Genomic DNA, 26,454 nt, shown 5'->3' on the forward strand with positions numbered 1-26,454 from the left:
GCCCTTAATGCGATTTTCATTTTCTGGTGTGAGGCCCTTGAGTGTGACACCCTTGAGTTACCGATCAGGCACACATGTCTCAACCATGTCCGACAGGACGGGACAAAGCCATTCAGTGATTTATAAACCAATAAAAAAAATCATTCTGTGACAGATAACCAATGTTGAGATTTCAACATACAAGAGTACACCCACGCAACCTGGGGTCACTCTGTGTGATTGTGACTATGATGCTTTATCGCTGTAATTTGATACTAAAGACAACACAAGCTGTCAATGTCCCGGTCAGCTGTTGGGTGAACAGTCTCTGATGTCAATGTTGGTTTTTCTTTCTAAATGTACTTCACATTTTCACAATGGACACAGAAACTGTGTTGAATCATGATGACTTTGATTACTGATCCAGTTGCTTTGAGGAAACAAGCCATTATAACTCATAAAACAGGTCGGTCCGCTTGAATCATGATATATAAACTCAGATTTTTCTGTCTGAAGACACAGAGCTGCAAACTTCCATCAATAAAGAAAGGTTATCCTCTACTTGGAACAACGTTCGAACCGTAAGAAACATCTTTTTTTCTGTTATTGTTTGTATTGCTATATTGTCAGTGCTGTTTTTGGTATATTGTATTTGTTATATTTGATGAAGATTTCATCACTTGTTTGTTTTACACAGCACTTTGTAGGACCACTTATTGGTCTTTGCCTGCTACGTGTCTTCTGGGTACAACTTGTACTTTATGACTGTTTGTGTATTAATGTTGGATATAATTAAAAGGCACATTTTAACTTAATTTGTCGTGATGTTGTGCAGATTGTTTATCTGATAAAAGGACGACAACAAAAACATTGACATATATTTCTGTAAATATAAATCTTTAAATTCAGCTAATAACACCTTTTTCCCCTTAAGAATAATGTTTGTATGCTTGTTTTCCTCGGTTCATTTCCCTCGTTTCACAGATTTTCTAGAAAAGAGGATAAATATCTCGAAACAAGACGGAATTTATTTTCGGATGCTTCTGCAAATATACTTTTAGGGACATGAACATATATTTCTGTAACTATACTTCTTTAAATTACGACTTTAACTACTAACACTGCTTTTTTGAATAGATGATCTCATTTGTTGTGGAATCAGGTAAAACAACAGTAGATGAAGTTCTTCAGGACAGTGTTCTGCAATAATTATTAATAATCAGAATCATCACCGATAGTTCTGCTTTTTCTCACCATGTGCTCCCGACTATTCTTCAGCAGAAACATGTTTTAAACTCTCCTCACCACCAGACGACCCTGTAAACTCCGCTAAGTCTACACCTTTAAAAAGTTCTGTTATTTGTCAATGGAAACTGGTTCCAAACGCACCAAATGTTTTCCTCAAAAGCCCTGAATCTTTTAGGGTTTTTGACAGAACTGTTTGGATCATTTCCAGTTTCTAAAGTGTGACAATTTTTCATTGAGTACTTTTACCTTTGATGCTTTGAGTACATTTTCCTGAAGAAACCGTGCACGTTGCTGTTCCTGCAGTGATGATGAACAATCAGCGATGGCTGTCAGACTGGTTAGCTGTCACATTCTGCAAACTCATGATGTTAACCATGAACACCTGAGCTCTTTGTTCACAAGGTTGGCTGATTACTTATGGTTATTATTTACTGAGCTTTTGAGCGCATGGTCCGACCAGCACTGTTTCAAGCTCTCTTGTGGGACATTTCAAGCGTTCTTGGGGCCTCCTGGAAGCCACGGGGCCCTAAGCAGCTGCTTAGTTTACTTCTGCGTCGGGTCGGCTCTGGCTGCTGCTGTAAATGGAGCATGCCCCCGAACTCTTCTTAGGTGTGGGCTGAGCCCAAAATGGCTTCACCCCTGCAAATGAAAACAATTTGACTCACCTAACATCATCCTCCTCTAACCCTGATGATGTTTTTCTCCACAGAAACCGTTGACATGAAGTTTGGGTTGCTGGTGGTATTGGCGGTGGCCGTTCTGGTGCCCAGCCTGTCCGAGGGCCGGAACGTCTCCAGATGCGAGCTGAGAGAAAAGCTCGGGCAGGCGATCACGCTGCCCCCACGTCTTCAAAAGTTCAAGCAACAATACCTGGCAACAGGTGAGGTTAATAAAACTCCTGAGAGTTAAATAAGTCACATCATCACCTCCAGAGTCACCAGCATCAATTACTCTCTGAGATAATACAGAGCAGGAAGACAGATAAGAGTAAGAGAGTTTGTTCCTGCAAACAGGAAGAAAACAAACTGCAGAAAGAGATGTCCACATGCAAAGATAAATTAAAGGTGCTGTAGGTAGTATTGTGAAGATCCAGGATTTAGCCAAAAAATTTGAACATCGACAACTTCTCAGTCCCTCCCCCCCCTTTCTGCTAAAGCCCAAAACGGTCTCCTAAGCCCCTCCCCCCACAAGGGAGAATGAATGCATGTGCATGAGCAGTGATTGACATGCAGTTAGACACCCCCAACCTCCCCCTGGCCCTGATTGGTGCATCTGAACAGGGAGCGGTGGATTTTTGCAAATCACACTACAGTGTGTAGGTGGTGCCAGAGGAGCCGGATTGTTTTTTTAAATGACCTGCTTCATGTAGTTCTACTGGAACATAGGGTCAGTTTTAGCAAATATGACAATCATCAATAATGTTGATTTGTTGACTAAGTGAGTAAAGGCCAATAAGAAAACAGTTAGAACAGTCTGGTAAGTTCAGAAAATGACATCACTTTACTGTAATTCAGCCTTTAAAACCATGAAAAGACAACACTTATATTACGATATCCAAAATGCCGATATAATATCAATATACTGTATTGCCAAGCCCTAGCTGCAACTAACAATTGTTCTCATTGACGATTAATCCGTACATGATTTTCTCCAATAATCCAGGAGTTGTTTTCAGTAGCGTTTTAAAGGAAAAAAGAAAATTGGTGAGGCACCAACCATTTCAAAAGATAGGTTTACATACCCGTAAAACTACACTACTCTGTATCTCTCTCTTTTAACATACCAGCAAACAGCAAACAGCTCCACAAAACACCACACACACACACACACACACACACACACACACACACACACACACACACACACACACACACACACACAATTACCACTGTCCCTTACCTAAATTGGTAATGAAATATTTAAGGTGACACAACCAGAACAAATGCGCCCAACATACAATAATAGCATTGAGCTCAACACCATGAAGTCCACAGACAACCTTTTATGGATACAGGTCTATACAAACCCATTCTATGTCATTGACATTAATAGACCAGCATACCTATCATTCGATCCAACGCAACATGACCAATTCACAGACCAGCACCACTTACACTTACTTACTCACTTATTGACTATCACCTTTTTTGTTTTTCACTTCAACTTTATTTTAAAATGTAACTTCTCTATTTTGTCCTTCTTTGCTTCCCTCCATCTGGGTGCATGGCTTGTTTGTTGCAGTTATCTGTGAGGTGAACAGCCGGTCCCGTCTCAACACCGGCCTGGTCAAGGTGTTCGGCAAACACACAACCACAACCACAGCCACGCCAACAACTACGGTCACAACACGACCGACTACCACCCAAACAACTACCACCCAACCAACAACCACCCAGATGACTACCACCCAAACAACTACCACCCAACCAACAACCACTCAGATGACTACCACCCAAACAACTACCACCCAACCAACAACCACCCAGATGACTACCACCCAAACAACTACCAGCCAACCAACAACCACTCAGATGACTACCACCCAAACAACTACCACCCAACCAACAACCACCCAGATGACTACCACCCAAACAACTACCACCCAACCAACAACCACCCAGATGACTACCACCCAAACAACTACCACCCAAAGAACTACCAAGCCAACAACTATGGTCAAAACACAACGGACTACCACCCAAAGAACTACCAAGCCAAAAACTCCGGTCAAAACACAACGGACTACCACCCAAAGAAATACCAAGCCAAAAACTCCGGTCAAAACACAACGGACTACCACCCAAAGAAGTACCAAGCCAACAACTATGGTCAAAACACAACGGACTACCACCCAAAGAACTACCAAGCCAACAACTCCAGTCAAAACACGATGGACTACCACCCAAACAACTACCACTGCTCCAACTACCACCAGACCAATCCCAACAGGTGCCACAAAATCAACCCTAGGCACAAATGGAACCAGAGCTGGCAACAACAGAAGAAAGCGTGACGCAAGCAGCGAGGAACTGCTGAATGAAGATGATGCTGAGGAAGGTGGGAAACGTAAGAAACGATCCAGCAAGGAACAATCCAGTGAGGAGACCAAGCAGTCGTCTCTCGGCCTTTACGGGATCTTCCAGCTGTCTGATGAGACCTTCTGTAATTCTGGTTATCACTCCTCCAAAAACAAGTGTAACACAACCTGCGATGGTGAGTCTTTGAACCAGACACATACAGACATGATGATTATTTAAATGAGATATTTTGCACATTAAAAACTTTTTTTCTCCCCCTGAAGCCTTCACTGATGACAACATTATGGACGACATTGATTGCTTAGTGAAGACTGATCAGTGGAGGTAAGCTTGAATTGTATTGGAATTGTTTAAGTTAGAATGAATATTTGAATATTGCATATAGATAGTGTAAAAATAATTTATATGTAATAGAGCTCAAAAGACTTTTTGGAAAAGTGACTTTTTGGACGGGTGCAAAAAAGTGAGCGTCAGACAAAAAGTAGCTGCCGTCTGCAGGAGCGCCCTGTGCCTTAAGTCCTTTTTTTTCCACTTGCTCCCAGAGTTTGTTTGTTTAAGCAGCAATATACGACCTATATTAATATTTTTAGTGGCGGTGCCATCTAGTAACCGTAGTAATTACAATGGGAGCAAAGCAGGAAGTAAGGTGACAAAATGACTTTCACCAGGGAGAGTGGGGTTCGAGGCCTGTTTGATAATAAAAAGAAAGTATTATATTATAGTTTTTTTTTTTTTTTTTAGGTAACAAGTCATGTTCGGTGTCACATACGTAAAGCCTTTAACCCCAAAAATGATCTTTTTCTTAACTTAAATTAAGTAGTTTTGCTTCCAAAACATAGCCAAACTGTGACACACAAAACGTTAAAAACATGTTTAAAATTGCAACCTTTACATTCAAAAAATGCGTCTGGTTTAGATATGAACCATTATTTCCTGCCTCCGCTAGGGGCGCCATTTTATGAAAAGCTCCTGTGGGTTGTATTAGAGGTTGGGGATAAATAACTCATAGTCTCTCATTGCCAGAACATCCTCTACAGCGCTGTGGAGGAAGGTCTGGCTAGTCCATACAGCATTCTGGGATGGGAGAAAAACATGCTCTGGTTTATTGGCATGTCTTTAAACCAATTGTAAGGTTTAGCCCCATGGTGGAAGGAGGAGACATGGACTCAGGAGTTCTTCACCGGGTGCTTTGATTTATTTCTCCCCCATTCACGGGGAAAGTGTGGTAGTGCATGGATGAAGTATTACAAAAATATATCAAAAATAACAAAAACAACAAAGAAACTAATTTTAAACAATACAAAAGCCTAAATCAGGCCCTGACTATTGGGCTCCACCACCTGCACCCTTCTAGGGCAAAACTGTTCTCCCCCAAGGAGCCTCTGCCACCTTCCTTTATACCTGAAACCCCTCCTACAAGACAAACCAAAGTTAATTGGAAATCAATCAACCCCATCATGTTACCTCAACATTCCAAAACATTTCTGGCTACATCAATACACAATAAATATTAATAAATGTTATATGCTGAACAAGCTTCTCAAAAACCGAAAACTTAAGACACTCCAGTACCCCCCCTCTGTACTGGCTTACACTTGGACTGTTCCAGGTCCTGCCCCCCATAAATTACTCCGGACTCTGTCACTTCCTGTTTGCCGCTTCGACCCAGCTCCCTGTGTCAGTACCCGATCCGTTCCACCGGCACGATCTGTTCTGCGCATGTGCAAGATGACACGTATGCCATGACGTATGCGCAGATGATAATACTGTTTTACGACCTGTCCAATCTGTTCCACGCTAGCCTCAGGCTAGCCTCCACCGGGATAGCTAACAGCTAATTCGGCTAACCGCTAGCCGACAGCCTTCAGTCTAAAATAACACATGCGCAGAACGGATCGTGCAGGCAGAACGGACAGCTAGATTCAGTCTAAAATAGCGTTAAGTCAAACTTAATGGGAAAAGCAGGCTACAGCTAAATTAAGAGTTCACAGTAATAACAATAAAGACAAGTATTGAGTGATTGTATTTTAAAGTAGAACTGACGTAACAGCTGTTATATATGTTAATATGTTTATTTTCAAGTTTTATTTTGAGGGTCTTTTAAAGTTTACATGCTGTCTCAGCTAGCGGTTAGCCGAATTAGCTGTTAGCTAAACTAACGTTAGCTTCCCGGTGGAGGCTAACGGCAGACCGCTATAATAACCTAGCGGTTAGCCAAATTAACCGTTAGCTAAACTAATGTTAGCTTCCCGGTGGAGGCTAACGGCAGACCGCTATAATAACCTAGCGGTCCGCCGAATTAGCTATTAGCTAAACTAACGTTAGCTGGAGGCTAGCGTGGGAACAGATTGGGTAGTGTCATAAATCCTCGTACCACAGCCGCATGCATGAACATCTTGCGCATGCGCAGAACGGATTGTGCAGGTGGAAAGGATCGGGTACTGACACCCTGCTTGAAAATGAGAATAGGTGAATGAGACATTTTGATGACCTTGAGTAAATCCATTAACCTAAAATAAATGACTTGAAATTAACTGTGTATGTGTCGTATTTATCAAATCATGCTTTCTACTCTTTCGACTAGTACTTAAATACATTGAAAGGAAATAACATGAATTGACAAGCCATGTGTCCATTGATGCTAGCCCACATGCTGATGGTAATGCTAATGCTACCAGTCATATGCTAATGCTCATGCTAGGGTCAGCTTAGCATGCTAGGACCAATGCTACCACTGGCTTAAATGAAGGCATGGGGTAGCCCCATGATACCAATCACAATCGTCTTGGGCGGTGTTAAGCGCCGGACGGAGCAACGGTTCCTCTGCAAAATAGCCTCAGGAAGGAACTTGTTTTGGTGGAACATGTGTACGTTCAAAAGTTTTTTTAGTCGTGCAACAGAAAACTCAGATTGGACATATAGTCTAGCTAGCTGTCTGGATTTACCCTGCAGAGATCTGAGGAGCAGTTAACCATAGTCCTCACAAATCCACCGGAGTTTACAAAACAAAGAAAAAGTAAGGTGACGGATATATCGGCGAAAATACACGCATCCAGCAAAATGTTCCTGCGGCACCGGAGCAATCCTGGAAATGGAACTTTGATAATATAGACCAAACAACTCCCAACGTTGTATGGTTAGGAGGACTTGTTGTTGGAACGGTTGTTTCTGCCTTAAAATAATTCGAATCAATGAATGAGGCTTATATTTGACAGATTATAGCCCACCCAGAACTTTGTACCTTCTGAAATACCTTTGTAAAAGGGACACTACAACCAGTAACATACAATTTTTAACAGGCTGCACACAATCCCACAGAAAGGATTTTGATTATTAGCTATAATGTCTAAACCATCCAAGTTAGACTGACCATGAGCTAGGAGGTTGTAAAAGAAAATTAATTGAATTCAAACAGTGAAGAACAATGAAACAATAAAATGATAAAAGAATATGGTGCTTAATGACAAAATAATAACGGCTGTACTAACAAATGTTTCACCTTTTTTCTTCGTCACAATAGGTTGTTTTTAAATTCTGCCTCTCGCGAGTGCCAATATGGCACCAACAACTTTTTCGACAAATGTTAAAAAGAAGCTGACACGTTCTCCACCTGCTGCTGAAGCTCCCACCAACAATCATTTCTTCTACCTTCAACGTGACCTTTGATCCTCATGGTTTCATCTCAAACATTGTGGAGAATTTCTTCATTTTAACCAGTGAGATTATTTTGTTTCAGTTCCTTTGTGGGTGAATTTGCCCTCAACTTGAAGTTGAACTGACAAATGTATTTTAGTAATTTGAATAGCTTTGATGATATTGTTTTACCACTTTAGTCTACTTTAAAGTGATTATTTCAAGATGAGAAAAACGAACAAAAACATGAATATTTTTTGCATCTTCTGCTATCTGTGATTTTCCAATAAACGTATATCTACAATATGTGATTTGTATTTGAGTTTTCTGATCAGACTACTTATTCTGATAATTTACAGTAAGGCAAGGCAACTTTATTTACTGTATATAGCACATTTCAGCGACAAGGTACAGTCAATTTGGTGTAAGGTGTTCATAAAATCATGTTTTGTTTGTTCCTACTTTGTAATGCGACCCAGAGCAGTGTTTTCTGTTCTCATGTCTAAACCAGATAACGTTACGGTCGCAGTTTTAAACACGTCGTTAACAGAGTGAAACGGTCGCAGTTTGACTACGTTTAGTCCACAAAACTACTTAGTTAAAACATTGTGGTTTGCGTTAAAATCTGACGTTAGTTACTTCATTTCCAGTTGCGCACATGATGCTGAACGCTGCTTTGTAAAGTAAACCTCACCGTTTACTTCATGTTCAAACAAAAATGAACCCCGGTCTCCTGGTTGAAAGTCCTGTGTTTGTTTGACCCATGGTCACTGTCACTATACATTTAAATATATATGTTGTAATTGCTGCTTGATGAAGCGACCCAAGGAAGCATTTTTCGGGGGAGAACAGTATCTTCGTAGTCATTCCCCGACTGCATTGACAGTGCAGGACTCAGAGCACCGAATCATAAGACCCAGAAACTCTGACCAATCAGATCAGACAGGGTTTTTTTTTTTTTTGGGAGGAGGGGCTTAAACAGACAGGCGCCAAAATGGAGAAATTCAGACAGAGGGTGAATACAGGTATATTAAGACAGACATTATGACATTAAAGCATGTAAACTAATTCTAGTAAAAACCCAAAATACGTAAGAATCTGAAAATGAGCATGATATGGAACCTTTAATGTTTGATGTTCATAAACAAAAGTAAAATATCTGAATACTTCTTCCACCACTGGTCATATGATAGTACGCTAAATATATTTTGGTTTTGGACTGTTACGTACTTGAAGGAGGAAACAAGCACCTTGAAGGCACCACATTGATTCTGGAACGAGGAGTAATGAGCTGAAACCTGAATGCAGCTGTGTAGTCTACGTGATACGCAGGTATACGCAGTATACCCACTAAGAAAGCTCCAGGATTTCCATATTCCCACTTAAAAATGTGCAATGGCACGTAACGACATACTTTCCATTATAATTATGATTTTTTTTTAATTTAGTACAGTACTTGAGTGGATGTAGGCTACTCAGTGGCGCAAAAAGTGGGTATGCGCTATATGCGGCGCATAGGGGCGCAGCACCATGGGGGTGCCAAAGCGATGGTTAAAAAAGTAATTTAAATGTTGCTGATAGCTACATTTAGATTTTGGTTAAACCCTATGGTACCAATGCATGACATATCTCAATTTTATTAAGGTAAAATAACAACTGGTAAATATAAGGTAGCATGCACAAAAAATGACAAGAAGCTGGAAAACATAACTTATGCAATAACTCTGGTTTACCATGGAATCATTAAAGGGATACTTCACCGATTTAGCATTCAGCTTTGTATCAGTAGAAACCTAATAGTATTTCTGAATGACCGTGCCTCCCTCCCTCTTGTCTCCCTGAGACGAGAGATTTCTGCATTTGGGGCCTGGAAAAAATCTTCCGATGACGTAAAATGACGATTTTTGCGTCATTGGAAGATTTTTGGGCCAGAGGCAAAGGACTACAGCCAGTAGTAGGATCTACTTCCGTATGTTTTCAACACGCCCACAGGGGGTTGGACTGCCGAGGTCTGGCCGAGGTATTCGAATGAAAACGACTGTCAGCCATTTTGAATCTTCGCCAAACAGGCTTTCGGTTTTCAGCAGAAAACATTTACAATTATCTGCATTCAAACTACCGGGCGTGGTACCACCGGGATACATCGGTACAGATCGGAGAATATGGAGGAAACGTTATTACAGACGCAATACCGGCACACTACGTGAGCTTCGCCGCCACGGAGACCAGCGGTGTACGCTCAATGCCGCTAGCCGGCTAGGGGACATCCTCATCGGCTAGGTGGAAAGCTACGCGCTAGCTGTCCACCTGTCTCAGCCATCCTGCTTGCAAGTGTCTGCTCATTAAACAACAAGCTGGACTACATCCTCCTTCAACGAAACTCCCAAGTTTTTGTTGTTGTGGAAACATGCCTGAACAACAGTGTACCGGAACCGGGACTATCCAGCTACCAGGCTGCTCTCGCCGGCCCGTGGAGTCGGGCTGTGTTAAACGGACTGGTGTAGAAATAAAATCCAACTAGCTACTGCTAACTGCTGGTGGAGCTTGTGACTGTTAAATGCCGACCATTCGACACGACCACGCTAATTCACGGCTGTGTTTATACTCTGTGTTTAGCTACACCAATGCTAGTATGCGTTAGCTGAACTTTACGGATCCTGCTTGCAAGTGTCGCGCATCATTTAAACCACAAACTGGACTACATCCAACTTCAACGACACTCCCAACGTGAGTTCAGAGACTTTGTGTTTTTGTTGTGGAAACATGCCTGATAATTATACCGACTGTCCAGCTACCAGGCCTGCTAGCCCTCCGAGCTAGAGATTCTCTGTCGCCAGGTAAAAGAGGTGGGCTGTGTTAACACCCGGTAAGGGTCAGAAATGTGGTGATTTGTATCCATTTAACTGCTAACTGCTGGTGGAGTTTGTGACTGTTAAATGCCGACCATTCTACATTACACACTAATTCACGGCTGTATTTATGCTCGGTGTTTACAGCCCACCAAGCGCTAATGCTAGTATGCGTTAGCTGAACTTTACGGAGCCTATAAAGTGTGTGTACTAAATGTAGCCTGTTTCGTATGTCGTTTTTATATATGTTAAATGTGTAACACCACTTGAGTCACAATGTATATGGTTGAAATGACAATAAAACACGCTTGAGTTGAGTTGAATGCCTCTGTCTGTCAAGCAGTAGGCGTGGCTTGGGAGTGGACTCAAAGCAACGAAGCAGGTGCATTCTGGGATTTGGTGTTTTTCATCCATATAAGACCAAAACACATTTTCTGGCTTTTCTCGGCCTAGAAGGCACCAATTTCAATTTTTTTTTCACATTTCTACTACATAAGTGACCCAATTTAAAGATATATTCAGCTTTCCAGCGGTGAAATATTCCTTTAATAGATTTAGTTTTACCATTAGCTGTTCATGTTAGCTGTGCTGTCAGACATACCGGCTATAGTTACATAATGTTAGGTGACATGGAAGCTGTAATACAGGGTCACATCTCTCTCTCTCTTTAAAGGTCTGTGCTCAGTAGCTCTCCATATTTATACTTTTTAAAATCCAAAATGTGAATGTAATTTCAACAGCAGCACAACCTTACTGCATAATAGTTGTCTTATCAGATGCCGTCACTAGGATAAGAATTGAATTTAGGCTGCTATATTTAACAGTGAGTTCATTTCATTCAGGTGTGAGGATGGTGGATCAGGAAAGACAGGGGAAGGCAAGTAGGTCTAAGATTATGTGGAAGTGTAGGGGGAGCCACTTGATACCATCAGATTAATTTCTTAATATTATTGAAAAACTAATATAGAAAATATATTACATAATGTTTGTTTGACAATATGTCTTAGTGGAGAAGAACACAGGCAAGGAGTGAATGAAACAGACATGAGGTCAGCGATGGCATCACGTAGAGATGAGACCAGAGATGACATCAGGTAGGAGTTCTATTAGACCACACAAAACTAAATGTCCAGTTCAAGTTCCGAGTCCTCCTCACTTTCGTTTCATTTTGCACTTTAACATTAGTGTTGTTGTGGTTGGGACCAGCTGGCTGTGAGTTTGTTTATTTTTCTCTGCTGTTGGTGTTTTTTTGTTGCCCTGCCTCTCTCTCCCTGTGTCTCTTTTGCTTTCCCTCCTCCCCTACTGCCTACTCCCTGCTTTCCTCCTCCCCTCCTGCCTACTGCTGGCCAGCTGACTACACACACCTGCTGCCAATCACCCATCACTGCTCTCCCGCCGCTCACACCTGCCATCCATCTGCAATCAAGCACAGTACTTCAACCCCGGCCCAACAGACCATCTCCGCTGAATTGTTGCCTCATCTTCTCTGGTGACACTCCATGCCAACGAATGCTTTTTACCTAACCTGTGTTATTCCTTACTTGACCCTCCTTTGTGTTTGTCTTTCAGATCCACTTCCTCCCTCTGTTCCAGTCAGCTGGCCTCCCCGCTCAGTCCTCCTCCCACGGCACCCTACATCGCTCTGCCTCCGCTTCCATGCTCCAGCCAGCTCTCCTTCGCTCCTCGGCTCCCCCGTTTCCCCGCGTCTCCCTCAGCTCCCTGGTCATCCTAGATTTTTCCCTTGAGCCCCTGCCATCCTAGTTTCTTCTCCTGCGTTCCTCACCATCCTAGGTTTTTCCTTGTTGTCCCTCACCTTCCTAGTTTTTTCTCCCGTACTCCTCCCTCCTTGTTTGTTTAATAAAGTATTTGTTTTTGAGCTGTGCGTTTGAGTCCGTTCTGTCCATCGTAACAAGTGTTGCTTAGAGATGAAATGGATTACTTCTAATGCAAATTCAAAATAATTAAAATAATTGTTTTGTTATATGCTATTTGGCTAATCTTGCCGTTGCAAATGAAAAATGCATTTCTGTATCAAAACCCGGCACATGTGGGAAATATGACAATTAGCCTATGTCTGACAGCGGGGACGTAGTAAACAAATCAGAACGCAAATTTAAACATCCGCAACGCATAGGCTCGAATGCCATCAATGATGATTTATTATTGTAATGAAAATAAAGTACATTTATATAAGTGATATATACCATATAAATATTTATAATTATGCTAGGCCTACAGTGGCTGATATACTTTAAAATAAACATTTATTATTTAAACCCCATACATGATGATGTCCGACACACTTATTTATTTACTTGTTTTTTTTTGTTTTTTTGGGGGTGGGGCACCAAAAATGTTGCTGCATACCCCTCTGACACTGGGTAGTTGCGCCCCTGGGTGTACTTAGTTACATTACAGCACTGGACCTGATTCATGTGGTTGTTGTTTGAGCTGGTAAAAGATGCCAGTGTTGTAGTGCTTGAGATCCGTCTTGGTCTCCAGACCACTTTTTGAAAGTCTTGGTCTCGAAATCTCGTCTCCATCTCAGATAAAGAGGACTCTGGATTTAATTTCAAGACCGGTCAACCAATGTGTTGATGTTGAACTTTTGTAATAAACTGAAGGATGAAGGGTTCCTTTATTTTTGGAGAAAATTCTCCTCCTTCTTAAGCTAAATAAAGTCTTTAAAAAGTATCTTGGATGAGCTGGAAAATGCATCGTAACAAAGCTGGAAACAGGGATGTTTTTCTGACACCATGAAAAGTTTAAAAACTTTTTAGAGATACGTGGTTCTCACAGGACAGCTTAACTACTTTAGGAACAGCTGGCCAGTGTACCTGAGTTCCTGCTGAGTCACCAGTGGGCGGGTCCCTTCACTCCGCGAGCACTGATTGGTTTATTTGCTGCGTTGCCTTCTTTTGTTTGACACCGACAACACGCCTCACATTAACCTCTGCATCCATGCACTCTCACCGATACTGACCTTAACACCTCATTGTTATAACACTGTAACTTGCTTTTTAATCACAACGTTTGGCATGCATCTCCCACCTGTGTTGTGGCCGGTCATAACATCTATCTGATACACGACAAAACAAGCATTTTCATTTATAAAAAAGGTAACCTACACATCAAACTTAGAAAGTGAGTTTCAGTCAAGAAATGAATGAAATTAAGTACTAAAAATCGTAATGTATTATGAATGTAATGAGTAGTCTGGTGCATTCTAACAGAGAGGTAGCCACAATAACTGAATCAAGTAAACATGTCTTAGGAAAAATATAAAAAATATACATAAGCTCCTCTGCATCTGCTTTATGCAAAGTCTGTCAGATCCGCCCCCTTTGGAGAATTTACTCAGTTACGTAGGGACAGTATTTTTTTCAAACTTGAGACCATTTTCATTGTGACCTTTGTTTGTCAGACTTCCTGGAAAGATGCATGATGTGTGTTCACTTCCCATGCATTTGTTTGAATCATGTTAATGCAAAAAAATAACCTAAAAAAAGAAATAATAATAAAATAACTAGATGAACCCGGCTTCTCCTGCCATCTGGCTCAGTGTTGTGAAAACACTATGTCTGTCTGCAGGTTTTCTTGCACGACCAAATATCTAAGTAGATAATTTGGGACATCCCAACGAGAGCATGAGTTGTTTAGTTAGTTAGTTGCGATTTGTGATGAAAGTAGATGGGGGATGTTTTTTGGATCACGCACGACAAAACATGCAAGAATTAAATCCTCCTTTCAATACCATGGATATATCGCCACTTCGCTGGTCATGACAAAACAATAATGCACTTATATATCCAAGGAATATCTTCTTCCCACCTGAGATGCGAGCAAAGGAGGCTAGGAAGAGCCACGAGGAGAGAGGAGTCAAGGCAACATGCATTTTAGAGAGACATCTCTGCTTTGGAGCCGACATATTCAAGTGATGTCAGTTAAAGGGGCCTTTATTTTCATTTCCTGTCTCGTTTGACTTTATGATGAGCACCCAGAGAAAACCCACTCAAACACGTGGAGAACATCGAAACTCTACTAGATAAGTTGTCAACAGTTAAATGTATCGCCAAGTATTAGAAATTCTCTGATTCCAGCTTCTTACAGTTTTTCTCAATTGAATTGGCACATTTACTGAAACACATTTACAATTGTCAAAACTCTAGGTACAATCCTCACACAACGTGGTAGATTCAGCACATCACTCTAAGTGACCTGCAAAAGGTAATTACTCCATCAAAACAATGAACTAAATCCATCAATGAATAAATCCATGTCATCAAAACAAAGGGTTCCTTAATCGTTGCTTAGACAAAGACAGTCAAAAGGCAAATACATCTTGTCAAATGACAGTGTACTCTGAAAATGTGATAGCTACCCTCTCTAATATTGTCCAGTTGCTAACATTGTATATTTAGGCAGCTGAATAGTATTGATGTCAACCATGGCACACACTAGCCTCGTCCTACCAGACTCTGGTACACTAGCCTCGTCCTACCACACTCTGGTACATTTCATTAGTACAGAGAGTCTGGCCACTCTCCATTAACAAGTGTTAACTTCCTTGAAGGCGGGTACTCTGTTGAAGTTTAAAACTATTGGATCTGCCCAGAGCCACTCTGGATCTGCAAGAACCAATCGCTAACGTTTGGTCGTGACGTATGTCATGCACATGTGCAACAAGAGGATATACCGACAACTATCGGCTTATATTTAGCATTAGCATCGCTAGCTTAGCCAACTCCTTCACCACTAACGGAGCGAGCTGGAAAAACTAACTTTTCCCGAACCTAGTGGGGAGGAGGGCCACGACATCATGGCCACCAACACAACTATGCAAATATTGTTCTTGCTCGGGATTTAACTTCTGGATATTCGGCAGCGTTGCTGCCACAATGGACCGAATGGCTTTGCTCGCATCTTTCTTGTGCACGTGCTAACGTCAGCCACTCCCTCTGTTCGCTGATTGGACCGCCAAATATTTGGCCGGAGAAAACAGAAGAATATATCCCGCGAACCCTGAGTACTGAAGGGAAATGAAAATTGAGCGGGTATATGTAGGAGGCCGGAGCCAGGCTAGGCACACACTATACTTGCAATAAAACATTTTTCCTCATTGTATGTGCACACCAGCCAACCACAAGTACACAAAGGAAGCTTGTGCAGAAAAAAAATATGCAAAATAATCTGAACTGTTGTACAAGATGTGCAAGAGAAAAGAAAATCCAATCTCTCCTCTCTGTCTGGCCACAACATTTCATCCACATCACACTTGATATCCTCCCTTGCAATGCAACGGAGAAAGGACTTTGGCATGACTCAGCCCCCCCCTCCCCTACAACTATCTGCTGTGATAAATGATTGTGATGATACATGACCATTTGTTTAGCAGTATTTGTCTTTGCTTTTGGTAAAGTAAAGTAACCTCTTGTGGCATGTCTAGTCGCATAGTCATGTATATCTAAACTGAAAGGTAAATTATTATACTTTTCTTTGTAACGATAATATTCCTAAAAAAAAACCACATAATGAATAGAGTAATCTATTTATTACAGATAACCAACCTAAACATTTGTACATTGTAACATTTGTCCTATATCCACATCTAAGCGCTATACACGCAGCTCTATTTTGCACCATTTGCAATTTAGTTATCTTTTCTTGAGTTGCATTAGACCATACTACTGAAAAATAGTCAAGATTAGACAATATTATTACAAGATTAGACATGGAAGTAGGAGAGAGATGGGGGATGACTTGCAGCAAAGGGCAGCAGGTCAGATTTGAACCCACGCCGCTGCAAAGGACTCAGCCAACATGGGGCGAACGCTCTTACTGGGTGAGCTAGAGGCCGCCCCTGGGTTGTTCTTTCTAAATGTACTTAACGTTTTCACAATGGACACAGAAACTATGTTGAGTCATGATGACCTTGACTATTGTTTGCGTTGCTTTGAGGAAACAATCCATGATAAAACAGGTTGGTCCACCACTTAAAGTCTTGATATATAAACTCAGATTTTTCTGTCTGAAGACACAGAGCTGCAAACTTCCATCAACAAAAACAAACGTTTTACTCTACTTGGAACATTCGAACCGTAAGAAACATCTTTTTTTCTGTTATCATTGTTTGTTTGTATTGCCATATTGTCAGTGCTGTTTTTGGTATATTGTATGAAAAGTTATATTTGATGAAGATTCCATCACTTGTTTTGTTATGATGTTGTGCAGATTATTTATCTGATAAAATGATGACAACAAAAACATGGACATATATTTCTGTAAATATAAATCTTTAAATTCAGCCTTTAAGACTTTTTTTCCCCTTAAGAATAATGTTTGTATGCTTGTTTTCCTTGGTTCATTTCCCTCGTTTCACAGATTTTCTAGAAATGTGGATAAATATCTCGAAACAAGACAGAAAAAAACGTATCATTTGAATAGTTGACTTTTCAATAGATGATTTGATTTTTTTCTGTAGTCAGGTCAAATAATCTCATCCTACTGGCAGATATTTCACTTTTAAAAAGAAATAATGAACATACAGTACAGGACTTATGTGTGTCATTTTGCAATGGTCCAATGACAATAAAACTTTATTTTAAGTATGAATTTATTTTAGAGTGCTTCTGCAAATATACTTTAAGGGACATAAACATATATTTATGTAGCTATACTTCTTTAAATTAAGACTTTAACTACACTTTGCTTTTTGAATACATGATCTAATTTGTTGTTGAATCAGGTAAAACAACAGTAGATGAAGTTCTTCAGGACAGTGTTCTGCAATAATTATTAATAATCAGAATCATCACCGATAGTTCTGCTTTTTCTCACCATGTGCTCCTGACTTTTCTTTAGCAGAAACATGTATTAAACTCTTCTCACCACCAGACGACCTGTTAACTGTAAACTCAGCTGAGTCTACACATTTAAAAAGTTCTGTTATTTATCAATGGAAACTGGTTCCAAATGTTTTCCTCAAAAGCCCTGAATCTTTTAGTTTTTTTTGACAGAACTGTTTGGATCGTTTCCAGTTTCTAAAGTGTGACGATTTTTCATTGAGTACTTTTACCTTTGATACTTTGAGTACATTTTCCTGAAGATACCTACATAATTTTACTTAAGTAACATTTTCAATGCAGGACTTTTACTTGTAACGGAGTAACGGTATCTTTACATTGTGGTATTATTACTTTTACTTAAGTAAAGGATCTGAATACTTCTTCCACCACTGATCAGGTTACATCTTTAAAACAATAAGCGGTTAGTAAAGTGCACATCGCTGTTCTTGCAGTGATGATGAACAATCAGCGACGGCTGTCAGACTGGTTAGCTGTCACATTCTGCAAACTCATGATGTTAATCATGAACACCTGAGCTCTTTGTTCACAAGGTTGGCTGATTACTTATGGTTATTATTATTTGCTGAGTTGTTGGGTAGTGAGCACAGTGAGGGCCGACCGGCTCTGTTTCAAGCTCTCTTGTGGGACATTTCAAGCGTTCTTGGGGCCTCATGAAAGCCACGGGGCCCTAAGCAGCCGCTTAGTTTACTTATACGTCGGGCCGGCTCTGGCTGCTGCTGTAAATGGAGCATGCCCCCGAACTCTTCTTAGGTGTGGGCTGAGCCCAAAATGGCTTCACCCCTGCAAATGAAAACAATTTGACTCACCTAACATCATCCTCCTCTAACCCTGGTGATGTTTTTCCCAACAGAAACCGTTGACATGAAGTTTGGGTTGCTGGTGGTATTGGCGGTGGCCGTTCTGGTGCCCAGCCTGTCTGAGGGCCGGATCGTCTCCAGATGCGAGCTGAGAGAAAAGCTCGGGCACGCGATCACGCTGCCCCCACGTCTTCAAAAGTTCAAGCAACAATACCTGGCAAGAGGTGAGGTTAATAAAACTCCTGAGAGTTAAATAAGTTACATCATCACCTCCAGAGTCACCAGCATCAATCACTCTCTGAGATAATACAGAGCAGGAAGACAGATAAGAGTAAGAGAGTTTGTTCCTGCAAACAGGAAGAAAACAAACTCTACAGAAAGAGATGTCCACATGCAAAGATACATTAATTAATTAATTAATTGATTGACAACAGCAGTAACATGACATGCAAGATAATGAAAGTATAGCGCTGCAACTAGAGCTGGGCGATACGGAGAAAATCAAATATCACAATATTTTTTTAAGATCAATTTTTTATTGTTTTTTATCATTAGACATACAGAACAGAGAAACACGATTGAACAAGAACAAAAACCCTCTCCCACCCCCCACCCCTCTGCGGTGTCAAGGAAATATTTAAGGTGACACAACCAGAACAAATACGCCCAACATACATGAATAGCATTGAGCTCAACACCATGAAAGCCACAGACAAATTTTTAGGGACACAGGTCTATACAAACCCATTCTATGTCATTGTTGGGGACCAAGAAGCTGTTAAACAGTGATTTGGTTCAGATTGAGTTGACTGCAGAGACACAGAGGAGGCAGGACAAAGGATCTTGGCCTACATGTGAATTCCAAAGCCAGTTTCACGAAACTCCTAAAAAGCCGCCACTTCGCAAGATGGAGAAAGTGCATTCAACACGTGTGGGACAAGGTAGACTGGTGGTGAGACAAAGAACTGCTTCACACCTGTGACCAGGTTACAGTTTTCCCATTGGCCGTCGGGTCTTTGAATGCACCACCCCGCCACTAGGAGGCGGGGGAACGATAAAAGCTTTCGGCGTTTGTGCTTTCTTCGCTTTCCACGGTAACCCCGGTTGCTGAAAGGAGGCACTAGTCCGGACTAGCTAGCTAACCAGCATCACCCTCGCTGGTCGAGTTTCGAGCTGGTACAAAGTTTATATCGGCCTGATATACAAAAGGGATCCGAGGGAATACTGGCCGAAGTATTCCTTCATCTGCAGCGGGCTTAATCAGCCTGGATTAAAGAAAAGGACTACGTTCTGGTTCTTGTTTGGTCGACATGGATTCCGTTCGTCCCCTCTGCTTCGGACGAAACGGATCGTTAAGCTCTGGCAAGAGACTTAACTGACAAACAACGCATACAGTAAGAAGGCTTACACAGTTCTGGGCAGATATTAGAACTAGTGCGTTTTGGTTTGTTACTAATGAGCAAAGGGTTCGCTACCGCTGTGCCATTACTGTGATCTGATTGTAATCATGTATGGGCCATATCTGGTTATTAATCTGTTCTGTGAATGTATAAATTGATCATTATACTCGTTGATTTATGTTGTGTTAAAGTAGCTGGGGTAAAACCATAATTGCTATCTGCTAACTCCTTTCAGGAGTTTTAGTTACTGTCCGCGAGATAATCGCGATGAATCCGCTGTTAAGCCACTGAGCTGGCCGTTATCAATATCTTAAGATCAGAAGTGCCTCTTTTCTTTACTCTCCTTCTCTTTCTTATTTTACTAACACACACACACACACACACACACACACACACACACACACACACACACACACACACACACACACACACACACACACACACGACACAGGCTAGCCGCGTAATTCCAGAGCTAACGCTGTAGCTTCACACGTGGAATCTCCCTACGTTCGTACAGAGCTAAAACAGGAACTAGCTACCAGACCGGCTAAGCGTGTGCGTTGTCTAGCAACCCCCTTGGCTTCTTCACCCCCTCCTCGTGCACCCCGCACCACTACCGCCCTCTCGAGGCTAAATAGTTTTGTGCAGCTCACAGGAGTAGCCATCTTTGGAGTTGTTTTGGTGTTTAGAACTACACTCCGACACCGCCCCCTCCTTTGTCACTCACTCTCTCTCACACACACTCCACACACACAGACGTGTCCATGACACATGCTGCTTTGTTTTTGCTTTGTTTTTGGTTGTGATATTATAAAAGGTATATGAGTTTATTATTGAAGGATTATTGTTTAGCTACTGATAATTGTGAAGTTAATAAATCTTATTATACTTAATTAGCAGTTGCTTGTGATTATTTGTGTACTTGTTGTAATAATTGCTGGTCGATCAGGTCCGTGCTTGGATTCACCCCTTCCTTTATTTCCTTTTTAAAGGATTACCACAGAAATGAGACTGTTCCACAATTTGATTATTGGTCCCTGACTAGCAGGGTGGTGCCCCGTTTTGATTGTTTGTCGATTTGATAAAGTTATTAATAACCATATTCATAACTTTATTAATATTGATAAAACATCTTTGATAATTTTCCAATGATCAAATCTGTACCCTACGAGAATCCTACATCATTGACATTAATAGACCAGCATACCTATCATTCGATCCAACGCAACATGACCAATTCACAGACCAGCACCACAAAGGCTGTGTCGACTTGCAGGGGCGTAGCACAACATTCTGGGCCCTGTAGAAAAGCATTGTCTATGGGCCTCTCCCCGCATCCCCCTCACATGAGGGCCCTGGGTACTCAGTTCCCTTTTGCACCCCTAGTCCGACACCCTTGCCCACCTGCCCCTAAGTGACCAGTTGCCACTGGTTGATTGGTGTATAGAGAGAAACATATTACAACGACAAAGATATACTAAACGACTAAAGAAAGACTACAAAAAGTCACAAAACGACTATGTATGACTATAAAGAAAAAAAAAAGAACTACAAATAGACACAAAACAACTATAGTACAAATAGAATTGAAAAAACTCACTAACTGACTGTCACCTTTTCTGTTTTTTACTTCAACTTTATTTTAAAATTTAACTTTTTTTGACGTCCTTTGCTTCCCTCCATTTGCATGCATGGCTTGTTTGTTGCAGTTATCTGTGAGGTGAACAGCCGGTCCCGTCTCAACACCGGCCTGGTCAAGGTGTTCGGCAAACGCAGAACTACAACCACAGCCACGCCAACAACTACGGTCACAACACGACCGACTACCACCCAAAGAACTACCACCCAACCAACAACCACCCAGATGACTACCACCCAAAGAACTACCACCCAACCAACAACCACCCAGATGACTACCACCCAAAGAACTACCAGTCAACCAACAACCACCCAGATGACTACCACCCAAACAACTACCAGCCAACCAACAACCACCCAGATGACTACCACCCAAACAACTACCAGCCAACCAACAACCACCCAACCAACTACCACCCAACCAACTACCACCCAACCGACAACCATCCAAACAACTACCACCCAACCGACAACCACCCAACTGACAACCACCCAAACGACTACCACCCAACCAACAACCACCCAAATGACTACCACCCAACCGACAACCACTGCTCCAACAACCACCGAACCGACTACCACTGAACCGACTACCACTGCTCCAACAACCACCGAACCGACTACCACTGCTCCAACAACCACCGAACCGACTACCACTGAACCGACTACCACTGCTCCAACAACCACCGAACCGACTACCACTGAACCGACTACCACTGCTCCAACAACCACCGAACCAACTACCACTGCTCCAACAACCACCGAACCGACTACCACTGCTCCAACAACCACCGAACCGACTACCACTGCTCCAACAACCACCGAACCGACTACCACCGAACCGACTACCACTGCTCCAACAACCACCGAACCGACTACCACCGAACCGACTACCACTGCTCCAACAACCACCGAACCGACTACCACTGCTCCAACAACCACCCAACCAATCCCAACAGGTGCCACAAATTTGACCCTAAGCACAAATGGAACCGGAGCTGGCAGAAGAAAGCGTGAGGCAAGCAGCGAGGAGTCTGACTCGGCAGAGATCGACTTGTGGCTGGAGGAACTGCTGAACCGGCGCAACGAGACGGCGGATGAAGACGAGGCTGAGGAAGGTGGGGAACGTAAGAAACGATCCAGCAAGGACAGATCCAGTGAGGACCGATCCAGTGAGGAGACCAAGCAGTCGTCTTTCGGCCTTTACGGGATCTTCCAGCTGTCTGACAAGACCTTCTGTAATTCTGGTTATGGCTCCTCCAAAAACAAGTGCAACACAGCCTGCAATGGTGAGTATTTCACATACAGACATGGTGAATATTTAAATGAGATATTTTGCACATTAAAAACTGTTCTTTTTTCTCCCCCTGAAGCCTTCACTGATGACAACATTATGGACGACATTAATTGCTTTGTGAAGACTGATCAGTGGAGGTATGTTTCTAAATTTGCCTTTGGAGACGCTCTTATTGTGTTGGAATTGATTAAGTTAGAATGAATATTGCATATAGATAGTGTTAAAGTAATATATAGGTAATAGAGCTCAAAAGACAGCCACTTTTTGGAAAGGTGACTTTTTGGACGGTTGCCAAAAAGTGAGCGTCTGACAAAAAGTAGTTGCTGTCTGCAGGAGCGCCCTGTGCCTTAAGTTTGTTTTTTCATTTGATCCCAGAGGTCGTTTGTTTAAGCAGCAACATAAGACCTATATTAACGTTTATAGTGGCGGTGCCATCTAGTGACCGTAGTAATTATGACAGGAGCAAAGCAGGAAGTAAGGTGACAAAATGACTTTGACCATGGAGAGCGGGGTTCAAGGCCTGTTTGATAATAATAATAAAACATTTGAGTTATTTTTTCTTTTACGTTACCAAAGTCATGTTCGGTGTCACATTGCGTAAGCCTTCAACCCAAAACAACTTAACTTAAATTAAAGCGTAACTCTCGCCAAAATGCAATCTAGGGTCTTTTTGTGAATGTACCCGAATCAAACTTTCGTTTAAAAGCATATTTAGGATAGAATTGCAACTTTTAAGATGTACTGTATTCTCTTTTTTCGGTCAAATGGCCTTTTGAATGGGAGTGCTAGGGGCACTTTTATGCTAGCCTCAAAATAGCTATTTGTAAAACACTAAGAAGGCTCCACACAACACAAAACTTTGCTCCAAGTATCACCAGCGGCTCTACACCTTAACTACACCGGTGCACAAGGGATATACTAAATCTGTGGGTACTTGTTTTGATATCGGCTCGTTTTGACTGCCGAGGTGGTAGCGGCCGGAAACAACAAGAGCTACGGTGAGTTGTTCAAAACCTTTCTTTTTAGTAAACTCTGGGTACACAAACAATGTTCTCAACGCGTTCGTTAAGGTGTAGAGCCCCTGGTGATACTTGGAGCAAAGTCTCATGTTGTGTCAAGCCTTTTTAATGTTTTAAAAATAGCTATTTTGAGGCTAGCATAAAAGTGCCCCTCCCACTTCCATTCAAAAGGCCATTTGACCGAAAAACAAGAATACAGTAAATCTTAAAAGTGGCGCTTCTATCCTAAATATGCTTTTAAATGAAAGTTTGACTGGGTACATTCACAAAAAGAGCTTAGGTTGCATTTTGGCAAGAGTTACGATTTAAGTAGTTTTGGTTCCAAAACATAACCAAACTGCGACACACAAAATGTTAAAAACATGTTTAAAATTGCGACCTTTACATTCAAAAAATGCGACAGACGTTCTTTGGTTTAGATATGAGCCATTACTTCCTGCCACCGCTAGGGGCGCTATTTTATGAAAAGCTCCTGTGGGTTGTATTGGAGGATGGGGATAAACAACTCATAGTGTCTCATTGTCAGACCATCCTCCACAGCGCTATGGAGGAAGGTCTGTCTAGTCCACTCAGCATTCTGGGATGGGAGAAAAACATGCTCTGGTTTATTGGCATTTCTTTAAACCAATCACAATCGGGCTGTGCTAAGTGCCAGATGGTGCAACGGTGCCTCTGCAAAATAGCCTCGGGAAGTAACTTGTTTTGGTGGAATGTGTGCATTCAAAAGTAGTTTTAGTCATGCAACAGAAAACTCAGATTGGACAGATAGTCTAGCTAGCTTTCTGGATTTACCCTCCAGAGATCTGAGGAGCAGTTAACCATAGTCCTCAGAAATCCACTGAAGTTTAGAACGCCAACACAAAGAAAGAGGAAGGTGACGGATATCGGCGAAAATACATGCATCCGGCGGAATTTCCTGCGGCACCGAAGCAATCCCGGAAATGGAACGTCGAAGATATAGACTAAACAACTCATAGTGTTGCAGAACTAAAACAACTCATAGCGTTATGGTTAAGAGTACTTGTTGGTTGGAAAGGTTGTTTCTGCCTCAAAATGATTCAAATTAATGAATGAGGCTTATATTTGACAGATTATGTACCTTTTGAACATACCCTTTTAAAAAGGGACACTACAACCAGTAACACACAATTTTCCAAGGGAGCTTTTAACGGGCTGCACACTCTCCCACAGAAAGCAATGTTGTCCTCAAGGATTTTGATTATTAGCAATAATGTCTAAACCATCCAAGGTAGACTGACCATGAGCTAGGATGTTTTAAAAGAAAATTAATTTAATTCAAACAGTGAAGAATAATGAAACAATAAAATGATAAAAGAATATGCTGTTTACTGACAAATTGTTTCACCTTTTTTCTTCGTCACAATAGGTTGTTTTTAAATTCTGCCTCTCGCGAGTGCCAATATGTCAACAACAACTTTTTCGACAAATGTTAAAAAGAAGCTGACATGTTTTCCACCTGCTGCTGAAGCTCACACCAACAATCATTTCTTCTACCTTCAATGTGACCTTTGATCCTCATGGTTTCATCTCAAACATTGTGGAGCATTTTATAATTTCTTCATTTTAATTAACCAATGAGATTATTTTGTTTCAGTTCCTTTGTGGGTGAATTTGCCCCCAACTTCAAGTTGAACTGACAAATGTATTTTAGTCATTTGAATAGCTTTGATGATATTGTTTTACCACTTTAATCTACTTTAAAGTGATTATTTCAAGATGAGAAAGACAAAAAATAAAAATATTTTTTGCATCTTCTGCTATCTGTGATTTTTCAATAAACTTATATCTGAAATATATGGTTTATATTTGAGTTATTATAAAAACACAGACTGATCTTAAATCTTTTCTGATCAGACTACTAGTACTACTATAACTTACAGTAAGGCAAGGCAACTTTATTTACTGTATATAGCACATTTCAGCGACAAGGTACAGTCATCTATTCAAATTCCCTTTTTAACAGTGATATCTGGAAATGGATTGAGGAGACTTCACAGATGACCGATTCAGATGTCTTCAGATTAGATTTAGATCAGCTTTATTCAGATCTATAACATACACACTTGAGTGGGAGAAAAGTGAACAGACTCCTTTTTACTGTTTGGCCTCACATCTGAAGAACCAGTTGTCAATCACATAATCATCAACAAGTTAGGGTCCCACACTTAGCACGAAACATAATAATTACACCTGGAGAATACTAGTTCTCATGGCCTCCGATCTTGTCATGGTGTCATACCCAGATGTATCCCATGACTTTCACCACACGGGTCCCTCAAATCAACAGTCAGTCATCAGTTGGCATGTGAGGTTCACTCACATATTAACCCTATGTCATATATTGTATATCTTTGAAAGCATGCAGACTTAATATTCAACCTAACAGAGTAAGGCTGTGTCTGAAATCCCACATTAATACTCAACATGTATTCTATTGTTCAACATACTTTTGTGACGCACTGAGCTATAATTTTCAACAACACTTCCAGAGAGCCTACTTTGCCGGTTGGATTATATGTAACCATGGTAACCCCTGCCAACCTAAGCTCTAGCGGCATCGCCAGATAATGCCAAAATTACTGAAAAAGGTAAGCAACTTGTCTGACAGTCGCAGGTAACAAAATCACAGATATTTAATATGTAGAAATATATGGCCAGCTCCACACTAC

At 41.4% G+C, this 26,454-nt stretch overlaps 1 protein-coding gene across 4 annotated transcripts; it reads left to right on the plus strand.

The window, feature by feature from the left end:
- Nucleotides 1–506: 506 nt before the first annotated feature.
- LOC120563246 (salivary glue protein Sgs-3-like) lies at nt 507–25,545 on the plus strand. Of its 4 annotated transcripts, XM_039807382.1 has the most exons (6): nt 507–560; nt 1,937–2,107; nt 3,469–3,902; nt 4,056–4,440; nt 4,529–4,589; nt 7,786–8,087. In XM_039807382.1, exons 2-6 carry the CDS (start codon nt 1,948–1,950, stop codon nt 7,850–7,852), a joined length of 1,107 nt encoding a protein of 368 aa, XP_039663316.1. In that variant the 5' UTR covers nt 507–560; nt 1,937–1,947; the 3' UTR covers nt 7,853–8,087. The 4 variants fall into 4 exon arrangements, with proteins under 4 accessions (XP_039663316.1, XP_039663315.1, XP_039663314.1 ...); XM_039807381.1 differs by lacking the exon at nt 7,786–8,087 and adding an exon at nt 25,152–25,545 and having other exon boundaries at nt 3,469–4,440; XM_039807380.1 differs by having other exon boundaries at nt 3,469–4,440.
- The last annotated feature ends 909 nt before the right edge of the window (nt 25,546–26,454 follow it).

This window comes from Perca fluviatilis, chromosome 1 (assembly GCF_010015445.1).
Source record: "Perca fluviatilis chromosome 1, GENO_Pfluv_1.0, whole genome shotgun sequence".
Taxonomy (NCBI): Eukaryota; Metazoa; Chordata; class Actinopteri; order Perciformes; family Percidae; genus Perca; species Perca fluviatilis.

Bases quoted from the DNA above. Each gene is read 5' to 3' on its own strand.
- LOC120563246 (XM_039807381.1), top strand. From the start codon at position 1,948: ATGAAGTTTGGGTTGCTGGTGGTATTGGCGGTGGCCGTTCTGGTGCCC. The intron at 2,108-3,468 runs GTGAGGTTAATA...TGTTTGTTGCAG, and splicing joins GCAACAATACCTGGCAACAG to TTATCTGTGAGGTGAACAGC. The intron at 4,441-4,528 runs GTGAGTCTTTGA...CTCCCCCTGAAG, and splicing joins GTGTAACACAACCTGCGATG to CCTTCACTGATGACAACATT.